The sequence below is a fragment of the Bos javanicus genome, chromosome 15 (genome assembly GCF_032452875.1).
Source record: "Bos javanicus breed banteng chromosome 15, ARS-OSU_banteng_1.0, whole genome shotgun sequence".
Classification (NCBI taxonomy): domain Eukaryota; kingdom Metazoa; phylum Chordata; class Mammalia; order Artiodactyla; family Bovidae; genus Bos; species Bos javanicus.
The window spans coordinates 66,408,053-66,421,264 of NC_083882.1; the positions used below are offsets into that span (position 1 = coordinate 66,408,053).

Below are 13,212 nucleotides of genomic sequence, written 5' to 3' on the forward strand. Positions count from 1 at the left end.
CATTAGAATGAACTATATTATTTCTCGGTTTTGGATGTACATGTATTTATGAGGTATTCTGAATCCCTTGGAGGAAAGACATGCCACCATTCTTGGTGTTCAAATACAAAAACCCTTAGAGGTAAAAAACTCTGAGTTGCTGCTAAGGGTGGCAACTTGAGATGTCTACAGGGGACAGCAAGGTAATATAAATGAGAAGCCATCCAGAGTAACTGTGGCGTCCTGAAGGGAGCTTGCCTTGCCCGAAGTGGGGAGTTGCTACTCAGCTTCCGCCAGTTGCTGCTGGGTGGAAGGGGAGCCCAGTACAGTCAGACCTTTCAGATTTGCCGAAGAATCTAGCATATGGCATATCTCCTGGTTTTTAAGTGTTGGCGATTAATTTAAAATTCCTAGCGTGCTGGTGTGGGACAACACTCTAAAAACAAAACAAAGGCTGTGACCTGTGAATTTGTAGGTTCTGATTTGGCCCCTTTTCCTCATTTACAAGTTGAGAAACAGAAACTCTGAGATATAAAATGACTTTTCCAAGCTCACATAGCAATTAGTAGGAATGAAGCCTGGTTCTCCCTTCTCTTGATGCAGTGCCCTTTACACTAGGAAAATTAAACTTTGGGGGAACTTTGAGGAATGTGCCAGTCCCTTTTCACAGAATAGTGTATGTACTTTCTAAATCTTGTGTATAGTTTGGGGGTTTCAAACTCCCTGAAATCGATATATGAGTCCTAGGTGGAGAATCTTCTCTTATACCTTTGGTTCATGTTTGCTGCAAAGGGAACAGTGCCCTGGTGTTTATACGTAGGCAAATTTAAGGAGAGAGACACCAGAAGCAGAAACTCTGGGTCGGTCTTCCGCTCCCCCCCGCCTTTTGTGTATTAAATCCTAATTAGACAATAGGAATACATTTAAGTAAGTCTAAGACTCTTCCTACCACTATTCCCACTACCAGTCGCCCCAAGTCATTGCTTTTCTAATCTTTTACATACATATGTAACCCATAGAATAGGTTTATATTTCTTTAAATAAGCGATATAGTATGCCTTGTTTGGCAAGCTTTTCAAAATTCAGCATTGTGCATTGCCATGTACATACCGGTCTACTTCATTCTTTTTATTTGCCATATCAGACCTCATTTGTAATTCCATAGTTTATTTAGCCACCCACAATTGATGGATGCTTAGGCTATTTCCAGGTTTTTACTATTAAAAACAGTGCTGCAATAATTATTTTTGGGCATACCTCCTTGACACATGTTAGTGTTTCTCAAGGGAAGAAGGTGAAAAATGGACTTGCTTGGCATGTGATTTCAAAGTAGCTTTGTTATGTCAGCGACATGAAAATTCCCAAACTCCCCAAAGTCTCTCATCACTTGGTGTTATCAAATCAAAACTTTTTTTGATTTGGATAAGTATGATGGATAAGAAATGATATCAAAATTACAAGTAAGTTTGAGCATCTTTTAACATCTTTTCATATGTGTATTAGCCATTTCACATTTCTATTATGTTCATATCCTGTGTTGGGATTTCTTTTGTGCTTATTTGGCTTTTTCTTATTTATAGGAATCCCTTATGTATTTTCCCATGTGTTCCAGCCTCTTCTCTTGTATATGTTATAAATCTTTGTCATTTGGATCTTTTTGATCCTGATTTTGCTACTGACCAGCTCTGTAATTTGAGGGGTGGGTGTCACAACAGAGCACTTGTCTTGTTTTAATCTACACTCTTCTTGGGGGAGGAAAGAGGTTCATAGACAAGGATAGGCTTACGTGTGGGAAGGAGGTGAGGAAGAACACCATCAGGAGACACTCACTTCATCACCATCACAGTGCTTGCCCCAAGGACTGACGTAGTAGAACCTGGCCATTTATGGATCCACATGTGTCCACAGTTAGAATTCTTCTGACTTCTCAGTTAGAACACAAGTTTCAGAGGTACCTCTTCCATTCCACCACAGTAGGGAAGTATGTAAGTATGACCTATTCCAGTTATCTTTTGACTGATGAGTGCCCTCAGCAAACTATTAAAGCACAATACCACCCAATCAATGCTTTGGAGACACTCATACTCAAATACCACCTTAGGCATAGACAACCTGTGCCCCTGCCCTGTGCTTTAGAGGGCCCTTCCTTTGCCCATGCCTGCCCCCTTCTAGAGGAGAAGTAAATGGCACCCCAGTCCAGTATTCTCGCCTGGAGAATCTCATGGACAAAGGAGCCTGGCAGGCCACAGTCCATGGGGTCGCAAGAGTCGGACACGACTTAGCGACTACACCACCACCACCACCCCCTGCCCCATTCTAGACCACTCTCCCAAGTATCCAGAATCCAAGAATTATCTAATGAAATGTCCTGACCCTGCTCTCAGGGCCTGCAGAGGCTTTTTCTGAGCCCATCTTCCAAAAGATGAATCAAACCATTAGACCCCACCCCTGATACATGCATTCTTATGTTCCAGGTGTGGCCCAGGGTGACTGAAAGAGATGTTCCCAGAACTTGGGTGTACTAGCCTGAGCGTCTGTGTACAAGGCTTGTTGAGGTGCAGGAAGGGACCAGGGAGTGTGAAAAAAGAAAGGCAGTGGCTTTGGGGCCAGGGTAGTCCATTTTCACTCTGACAGCCCTGCAGCTCTCAGAGGAGAGTCTCCCAACTGCTTATTTGGGGGGGAGGGTAGTTTTGTTTTTTTTTAAGCCATTAGGGACGTTTTTCTTTTTTCCACCACTCATTTAGAGGCTGGCTCCATATACACCCCAATTATCTTTGAGAATATTCTCAAAGAAAGCGGGGTGGGGAGTGGTCTGGGTGAATTTCCTGAAGGAAGGGTCTCTGCCTGTCCTCTGTCACTCGCCTGGTAGGCAGTGCTGCTGTTGCTAGGAAGAAGGATTCTGCTGACCCACTGGATTTTTATGAAAGAAGGCTAAGGGTTCCCTTATCTCCCCTCACAAGGCACATCTGCCGGCAAGCAGGCTGTCTGCTTCTTAGGGATTCCGTCGTCATCCTGTTTCTCTTCTGAATGTTTTAAGACACAGTTTAGTGCATTCCTTTCTGTTCTCTAGAGCTGTGGGGGGAGGCAGGGCGGTGGGGAAGTCATAATATATCAGGGCTCTTGCTGAAGAGCTTAAAATGGGTGCTGGCAGCTGGGATGTGGGGGAAGAGAGCTTTCCAGGGACAAGTGACCTGCTTGTTCAGCCAATGAGAAGCAGGTTAGAGGAATGATATCACCAGACAGGCGTTATTGTCTGATCATCTCATAAAAGCAGGATTGTGTCTGGCAATTTAACCCTTCTTTAGGTACTTTGGGTCTCACGCACTTCCTGGTATGTGACCTCCAGATTCCTTTTCCCACCTGTCTGCTGTGAGACCAGAGATTAAAGATTTAAATTGGCGATGAAACTTGGGAAGTGATGTCATCATCTTGAAAATACAAACTAAAACTTAGAACCACAGTTAGGGTGGGAATGTCAGCTGTGTCTGGAGAGTACATCTAAAGCAGATATCCATCTTAGGTTACATCAGATTTTTACTGTAGACTTGGGAGAGAATGGAGGGTAGAGGGAGTGAAAGGATTTAGGCTTTAGTCTATTTTAATCTATATGATGGAGACTTACTAAGTATGCCCTGTTTTGGAGAAACTGGAATTTTCCTCCCAAATTGGGAAAATATCACTGAGTCTGAGGCCAATTTTGAAGAACAGATGTTTGTCATGTTTGATTATATTACACTTGTTTTTGTCCCTTACCCATAAAAATGACTTGATTTTCTCATACCTCCTTTCCATCACTGGTGAAATGAGGGTAAAGATCCTGTCCTATCCCCCAGAAGCTGAGATAAGAAAACAAACTAATTCATGTGACTTTTCATCTAGTGCTGCACACACGTATTATTATTAAGGCATTTGTATCTTAAGATTGCATATTCATTCATTCATTCATTTGTTCAGCATACTTTTTAAAACGCCTTGATGCTGGATGCAGATACAGAGAAAAGATGTAGTTATTACCTTTAAGGAGTTTTAAATATTGTGAGGGAGACAGATAATAATAGTAAACATGTCTCATACATCTATTGTCTTTGCCACATGCCAGTCCCTGTTCCAAGTACCTTGATGTATGTGAGCTTGTTGTACCTTACTATAGCCCTCTGAAGTGGGTACTGTTATTAGCTTCATATTATAGATAAAGAAATTGAGGCCCTGGGAGGCTGTGTGATTTGCCTGAGGTCACGCAGATCTAGTGGTAGATTTGGGACTTGAATCCAGGCAGTGTAGCTTTAGTCTGTGCTTTCGGTCTGTGCTAACCAGTGCAGTGATCACTAGCTGTACGTGGCTTCAGAGGACTTGAAACTTGGTAAGTCCAAATTGAATTGGGCTGTATGAAATACACACTAGATTCCAAAGCTCTGGTACGAAAAAAAAAAACATATAAAATACCTCATGTTGAAACTGCATGTTGCGGTGACAATATTGTGGGTATACTGAGTTAAGTAAAATGTATTCAAAGTAATTTCCTTTTGTTTTTTTGACTACTTGGAAACTTATATATGTGCCTTGCATTTTTGCCTTATATTTCTATTGGACTGTGCTAGTCTAAATCATTATAATGCAGTAACAACAATAGTAATAATAGGGGACATTGATTGAGCCCTCAATGTGCCACATATTATGCTCATGCCTTTACAAACACCATTTCAATTAAGCTTCAAAATAACCCTTGTTATAATCTTCATTTTGTTGAAAAGGGAGGAGGTTTTGACAGTCAGTAACCTGCCTGAGGTTAGTTAACTAGTTAACGTAGACCCCAGATTTGAAACGTTTTATGTCTGACTCAAATACCTGTGTTCAACCAGCGCCCTGAAATGCCATTTCCAGTTAAATCTTGGGACATTTTTTTTGTTTGTTTTTATTTTTGTAAGAATAATTAGTATTGCATACATCTATATTTGTGATCTAGAAGTTTAAAATCAAAATCACTTGGTCATAAAATAGACATCTTGGATAGAAATCTCTTGCAAAGCTTTGGCCCTCAGTGAATAATGGCACAGTTGAGCCCTGAGATGAAGCAGTGAGTCACCCTATACAAATTGTGTTTAATTTTCATTCCAATTGTTCTCTCAGGTCACTGGGCAATTTATGTCCCAACCGTCTTTGTCCATAGAGAAGAGGAAAAGGGGCAACACAGCTTTCCTTAGTTGTTTAGTCTTCTTGCTGATAGGAAGGGAGAAAAATGCCTTCCGTTTCATTGTCCCGGGAAATACTGTTTGTGTTCTAGAGAGTAACAAAGTGCTGTCTAATGACCCCTGACTTTCCTTTCTTCTAGAGCAAAGACTCAGGCGGACTGAAGGCGGCTATGATAGAGTTGGTGGAAAGGTTAAAGTTCAAGAGCTCAGACCCTAAAGTAAGTATTGTTTTGGATTTAATTGGATATTGGTACCCCAAGTATTTCATTCTCCTTGGGCTAAATTCGAGGGATGTTAATGACAGTCTGTCTGAACATTGCATCAAGATTAATTAAGCCTGCCCATCAAAAGCAGTGTTCTAATGTGCCTAGAGATAAGTCATCTATTTTTCCCCTTCTCTGTTTTATGACTTACAACACATAATCATTAATTGTTTTCTCTGAACTGCAGACAAGTGCATTTTAATCTTCCTTTACTGGGCCTTTGAGATTACTGGTCCCTGTGTCCATTAAATCCAGCCACAGGCATCAGAGATACAATCAGCTTAATGCTGGGGACTGGAATAAGCTCAGGCCTATGCAGTTGGTGTTCAGTACTAGCGTCTTGTCACCCTCCCGCTTACAGGAGCCAGCTGCCACAGTGAATGCCTTTGTCCTCATGACCTGGAGTCTGGTCTGGGAAATGGTTTAAGCTTCCCAGCTTTCTTTGCGAGATGTTGGGGGTGCTCTAGGATTGGTGTTCTGGGAGGTGCCATACCAGGGTTTGGGGGTGGACGGGGAACTGAACATGCCTGAGGGATTATGATTCATGCAGCCTCCCTTCTCCTACCCAGACGCTCGCTGTGGTGCTCCCGGTACTGGTGCCAGCTGGCTTTGCCTGAGAGTCAGAGCCTCTCACAATTTAAGAGAGAAAGGAGCATGATTTTATTTGACTTTGTGTATTGTCATTTTTTTAATTAAAAAATTTTATAAGAGGAATTAGACTAGCATTTCCTGAGCACCTGCTAAGAGCCAGGCACTGTGCTAGGATCTTTACATACCTTTTTTAAAAATTGTGGTAAAATATACAAAATGAAATTGACCACTTTAACCATTTTGGTGTGTTCAGTTCCATGACCTTAAGTACATTCACTTTGCCATGCAGCATCACCACTCTCCATCTCTAGAGCTTTATCCGTCATCCCAAACTGAAACTGTGCCATGAAGCACCAATGCTTCATTCTCGTTCTCCTCTTACACACTTGTGATCATTGCAGTAACCTTGTACATTAGCTTTTATTCCCATTTTATTGATAAGAACACTGAGGTTCAGAGAGAGAGGGCCATTAGCTCCAAGTAGAGTGTAATTTAGAGCTGAGATTCAAAATCTGATTCCAGTGTTTGTTTTCTTTTTTATTATGCTGCAAACACTGGGTTTCATCTCTGTTCTCCTATATAATCACATTATGCTTCCATTTTCTATTGGGAAACACTGTATGAGCCAGAGCCACAGACAACGACAGGCTCTTCAAAAGGTGGCTGCAGTTACCCATCTACAAAATAATTTTCGTTTTATACAGCATTGAAAGTTCTTGGGACATCAGTAACACCTCTTGCCTTCTGGTGTAGCTAGGGTTCCAGAGCATCTTGATACCAAAAAAAAAAAAGGAGTAACTTTTGTCAATTTTGGTAGCTCAAAGTAGAAAGACCCCCTCAAAACTACTTACATTAAAGTAGTTTTCCTTTAGTGAAAGTGAACCAATTAATTATTAAAGATAGCAGAAAGCTTTTTTTTCTTTAACCAAGTTTCTCTGATTTCTGGGACAACAGCTATCCTGAAGGAAACATGTATTTCCTCTTTCTGCCACACCCACATGCTTAGAGGCAGTGAAGAGCAGGAGGATGTGTACCGATTGCACTGAGTGGCTCCTGTGCCTGAGGACAATACAGGTGAAGTGCTTTGGGATCCTTTATGAATGCATATAGTGCATCTGACGGGAAACTTGCCAGACGTGGAAGGACTGAGTAGTCCCCTGCGAGCAACCCATGCAAGCCTCAGGATTTTCCCACAGTGCATCATAAGCTAAAGGATATTTGTTAGGACCTTGCTTGATCGTGAGGATATTTATACACACGCACCTTTCTTTCATCTTCTCTTTGTCTCATCCTGGGTGATTTTCCACCAGTCTGTTTTATTGTCAAGCCCCTTTCTTGTCCAGCATATGTGTGTGCCATTTTTTACCTGGAGCCAGCTCGAAGAAGGACCAATGTCATTGCAGAATGACTGTCAGATTACAAAGAGGGGATGAAAAATGGGACACTTAAATACATAATTTCTGCAACAAAGAAAATTTTCCCAGAAATAAACTGGTGTCTTCCAAAAGAATTCGTGCATTTTTAGTCTGTTCTGTCTTCCTTCCTAACCCTACCACCCCTTTCTTATGTTGGCCTATTTAAGAAGGGCAGAATCTCTCAGGCTTTGGGACCTGTCATTTCCGGGTGTAGCAGCTTTACGTAGAAGCACTGATTGAGTCATGGAGCACTGAGCACTCTCTCTGCCTCACTTCCTCAGGAATTCCCTAAAGCCTCACAAAACTTGATTAGTCCGGACACTGAAGTCTGCTGGGGACTGAGTTAATTTTTACATCTCAGTTTTTCCAGAGAGAAGTGGAAGATGCCTAGATTAACCTTTTTTAAAAAAAAAATTATAAAATAATATATGCTTATAGATTAAAAATATAAATATTCATAAAGGAAATTAAAATGAATTTCCCTCAAGTTAACCACTGTTAACATTTTGCTATGTAACCTTCTAGACCTTTTTTCATATGGAAATAAACGTTTCTAGGATATTTTACAAAAATTATACCATAGCTGTAGCTTAAGACACAGAATGTCTAAAACATTCTTCAGTGTCAGTAATATAGACTTCTAAATGAGATGCCTCATTTTGTCCAAAATATTCGTCATATACCCTCTTTTCTTCAGAGCAATGGTTCTTAAACTTTAGTGTGCATGAAAATCACTTGGAGGACTTATTAAAATATAGCATACTGGACCCATCCCAGAGTTTCTGATTCAGTGAGTCTGGGGGGACTAGAAACTGTGTTGGATCTTTGTTATTTTCCTGCCCTCTTGTGTTTTGGTTTTTCTCATTCTTTTCTGCAAATAGCCAGAAGAGCCCTTGTAAATAAGTCCAAATGATTTCAACCTTTAAAAAAATGAAATACGTAAAAGTCCAGGCTTAGAAAACAAACTGAGCTGAGGCAGCAGAGGAGTAAGAGAGGGGAAGGGAGGTGAGCTGAGTCATCAGCCCAGGCTCCCTGAGAGGACAGGGTTCCTTTAAACAGTTATGTCCAACAGGGAAGCAACAAAGCCAAATAAAGGGAAAGGAGTTCTGGTCAGGAATGAGGAGGATGATCAAAGCGTCATGGTCTAGGAGTGGGCTGAGTTCCAAGACCAGAGGAACAGCAAGAGATATCAAATTCCAGCTACTAGGATTGAGCCTGAGGATGGGAAAGAGCACCGGTGACGGTTGGTAAATAAGGCACAGGTCCACATGAGGTTGTGTGTCTGCGTGTTGCTGGGGTGAGCCTAGTTTTAAAGGGGACAGACCTCCAGGGATCCAGAACTTGTGTACAGTGGAAAGAAATTATTTTTAATAGCAATCTTTATTATGTTTAATTGAAAGTGGTCTATTAAGTAATCCTCATGTATTTGACATGATCCAGTTTGCAAACATTTTTTTGCAGCCAAACTTTTCAGAAACATCTGTTGCACAAAGCAGGATTTTGGTCTCTAGATTTCTTATATTTATTCTAGACTTTAGGGAAACTAAAAGATGTAGTTAATTAGGGGTTTGTATGTGTGTGTGTGTCCAGGCTGGATTTTTAGGAAATTTAAAGCACATGAGTTCTTCACAGCTTTCCTTTGTAGTGACTGTGTAATCATCTTTCATAGTTTACCCAGGGGAAACCTGAGACTTAAAAAACACATCGATTCCCTTCCTTTCCTTCCCTCTGCTCAGTCTCCCAGAAAGCATTGAATCAAAAGTATAACATGCTAAGATCAGTGTAACCAACCTCTCATCATGCAGTTAATGATAGCCATTTTCTCCATTATACATTGATTACTTTTCTTTCCATAGAAGATGCACCACTGACTGCTTCTTAGAGCTGGTGTGCTTGAAACAAACAGTTAAACCATGTTTGTGTATCTAGAATTTATACTAATTTGTTCAGAAGTTATCCTCAAAAAAGCATCTTAAACTCGAGCCAAGTGGCTCACATTGTTCTCTCTGACTGGAGTGGGATTAAACATGGGATCTAATCATACTAAAACTGTTTAGAATACAATCAGGTTCTTTTCCTTTTTTCTCTGATCTCTAAAGGTATTCTTACTGAAGTGTAAAACCAAAGAATTATCTAGCAACATGAAATTAAATAGAACTGAGGATTGTTTTCTTGTTTTATTTAGCATTTACAGAGCATTTTATAATTGAAAGAGGACTTTATGGTACTTTTTAATAGCTGATGTCATTGACATAGAACATACCCCAGACCTTCATACCAGTGCTAATCAGACTATTGTTAAAATGATAGGTTTTGCATGTACAAATGGTAGTGGATAGAAGCCAAACCGAACTTGAATTCTTAGTGTCTTGTTATCACCTGGGTCAAGCCAGGCCTTGTGCCAGTCCTTGTCCTGCCACAGATAGAAGTATTCAATGAGGCAGTATTTAATCAACCATCTGAAGCAAATAATTAAGATGCCCCAGTTATTAAATTGGTTCATTCAAAAGTGTTTCTTTGGTTGGAGGGTTATTAGAATTATTGACCTAGTTCTTCACTTTAAATAAAAAAATTGTAAATAGTAATCTTGGAAGACATGAATTTTTATCTCTGTATCCTCAAGCCCTACGAGCATGGTACCTGGCACATAGTAATAGATTTTCTTCTTCTTGTGCATGCTCAGTCATGTCCAGCTGTTTATGACCCCATGAACTATAGCCTACCAGGCTCCACAACCATGGGATTTTCCAGGCAAGAATACTGGTCTGGGTTGCCATTCCCTTCTCCAGAAGAGCTTCCAGACCCAGGAATTGAACCCATGTCTCCTGCATTGGTAGGTGGATTCTTTTACCACTGAGCCACCTGGGAAACCCTATAATAATAGATATGCATTATCTATTACAACAACCATATGAAAAGAAATATTATTATCTGCTCTGTTTTATGGATATGCAATCTAAGACTCAGAGGCGTTAAGTAGCTAGCTAGTAAGTGATGGGAATAGAGCTTAAAATTAACTTCAGATTCATCCTGTTTCATGTTACATACCTCATACTATTGTTGACACCATGGATGAGTTGATATTTATACACGTAGCCTGTCTAGCAATATGACTCTTCACTATTTTTCCCTCACACCCTTCTTTTACCTTCTTTCCCTCTCACCCTTCTTTTAGGAAACATACCAGTGCTTTCTCAGGTCCAGTCTGGGCTCTGAGGCATAGAAATGACCCAGAAGCAAATGTGACCTCTTTTCATCACATGTAGACACTGGGGCAGTGAAAAAAAGAGAAGCAAGCTCTTTGCCATCTTTCACCAACTCCCTGCCTTTAAAAAAACAAAACAGTTTCCCCTTTTTTCATCCGCCAGTTATAAAAGTAATACATGTTCTTCGTAGAAAAATATGGAAAGTACAGACAACTATAATGAAAAAGGGGAAAAGCCTGCCAATCTGCTGCTGCCTGCAGTGGTTTGTAAGCTTTCAGTACTTTTTTCTAAAATTGAGGATTCTTGAGCCTCACTCAGAACATCTAATTTGGTAGTTCACAGTTCTGCTTTTCTAGTATGCAGCCTGATGCATACCGTCAACTTTGAAACATACCAGTGAAAAAGCTGGTTAATATTGTGGTGCTTGGCCTTTTAGACAGAATAGTCCTATTATTCTATATACAATTGACCTCTGAACAACATGATTCGAACTGCGAGGTTCCACTTATTTAAGGATTTTTTTTCAGTAGTAAATACTATAGTTCTATACAGTCTGCAGTTGGTTGGATTTGTGCACACAGAACCCAGAACGGCGGGTATGGAGGGATCCCGTATGTGGAGGGCTGACTCTGAACCAGACAGGGACCTTCAGCCCAACTTCAGCAGAGGGTTGCCCACAGCACTGTTCAAGAGACAATGGTATATATACCTGTTAGAATTATTTGTGTGTGTGTGTTTATATATATGTAAAACTATATCACTGTATACACACACACATACATACATAGTTTGTATCCTGCTTTTATCTCCTGACATTATTCCTTATAAATACATATATTTTATCGTTTGAATTCACTTCTGTCTTTGAACCCCAGTTTCAAAAGCTCAAGTCCTGAATGCCAGTCTGCCTTTATTGCCAAATGGAAACTTTACCTAATAAGGCATTTCTGTTTTCTCCCTAATAGTGTAAGCAGATTCTGTGAGTTTATTTGTTTTTTTGACGCAAGCATGATAGTCACAGTCTAAGATTATTCAGGCACAATGGAAACTGAGTTAGTGCAAAGTCAGATACACAGTTGTGTAGTCAGCTCCAAGCTACCTGTTTCGCATTATCTGTCTCACCACTGTCAGGGTGTCTCCCATCATGGGACTGAATGAATAAATGCAGAGCACAGTGGGATGTCCAAGGCCATCGGCTCCAGTCCCTCCACTCTGTAGATGAGAACACTGAGGTGCCAGGGGAATAAAGGTTCTTGTCCAAGGTCACCCAGGCAGTTACAGCAGAGTGAGAGAAAGTTGACAGCTTTTAGGACTACAGCTCTGTAGTTTTCCAATAAAGAGAAGTTTTGTCCATTTGACAAGGATGTGGAAAAATTAGAATCCTCATAACTTTCTTGAAAGTGAAAGTCGCTCAGTTGTGTCCGACTCTTTGCGACCCCATGGACTATACAGTCCATGGAATTCTCCAGGCCAGAATACTGGAGTGGGTAGCCTTTCCCTTCTCCAGGGGCTCTTCCCAACCCAGGGATGGAACCCAGGTCCTTCCGCATTGCAGGCAGATTCTTTACCAGCTGAGCCACAAAGGAAGCCCAAGAATACTGGAGTGGGTAGCCTATCCCTTCTCCAGTGGATCTTCCCGACCCAGGAGTCGAACGAGAGTCTCCTGCATTGCAGGTGGATTCTTCACCAACTGAGCTTTCTAGGGGGATATAAAATGGTATAGTCACTTTGGAAAATGATCTGGCAATTACTCAAAAGTTTAAACTTAAGAGTTGCTGTGTTATCCAGCAATTCCATTCTAGGATATAAACCCCAGAGAGATGAAAACATACATCCACACCAAAACTGCACACCAGTGTTCATAGCAACATTATTCACACTGTCCAGAATGTGAAAACAACCCAACCAATGCATGGGTGAGTGAAATGTGGTGTATCCATACAGTGGAGTACTATTTGGCAGTAAAAAGAAATCAAGTCCTGACATATGCTGCAACAAGGATAATCCTTGGAAACATGTGGAGTGAAAGTCATTCACAAAAGGCCAAATATTGCACGATTGCATGATTCCATTTATATGAAATGTCCAGAATAGGCACATTTTTAGAGAAGAAAAATAGACTTGTTGCTTGGGGCTGAGGGAGATGGAGGAATGGGGAGACAGTGATTGCTAATGTTCTAAAATTGATTGTGGTAATGATCACACAATTCTGTGAATGTACTAAAAAGCACTGAATTATATGACATGTGAATTCTATCTCAGTAAAGCTGTTGAGAGATTATTGTCTGAGTCACTTTTTTTTCAGCCCTTCCCTTGAAATGTCATCGGTGAATAGTCTTTTTCTTTCCCCTTTCCTCTTCCAGCAGGAGTGAAGGTCAGAGGTCTAACGTTAGCCTCTGTTAGGGGAGGCAGCACTTTATAGTTACTAAAAGCTCCCTGGGACAGATGCCCTGATAACTGCAGTCTTGAGCAGATCCTGTGTTTAACCTCCCCATTTCTCAGGGGGTTTTTTTGTTTTGTTTTTTTCAACTGCAAAATAGAGGATAATAGTACATACTTCATAGGGTTG

The 13,212-nt window shown here is 40.8% G+C and overlaps 1 protein-coding gene across 5 annotated transcripts in view; it reads left to right on the forward strand.

Annotated features, from left to right (window-relative positions):
- Positions 1-13,212, forward strand: part of TRIM44 (tripartite motif containing 44) — a 113,784-nt gene that overhangs the window by 14,222 nt on the left and 86,350 nt on the right. For all 5 annotated transcript variants that reach the window (XM_061381141.1, XM_061381140.1, XM_061381142.1 and 2 more), the window contains exon 2: positions 5,309-5,386. In XM_061381141.1, the coding sequence (XP_061237125.1) occupies positions 5,309-5,386 (78 nt within the window). The remainder of the gene's footprint in view (positions 1-5,308; positions 5,387-13,212) is intronic.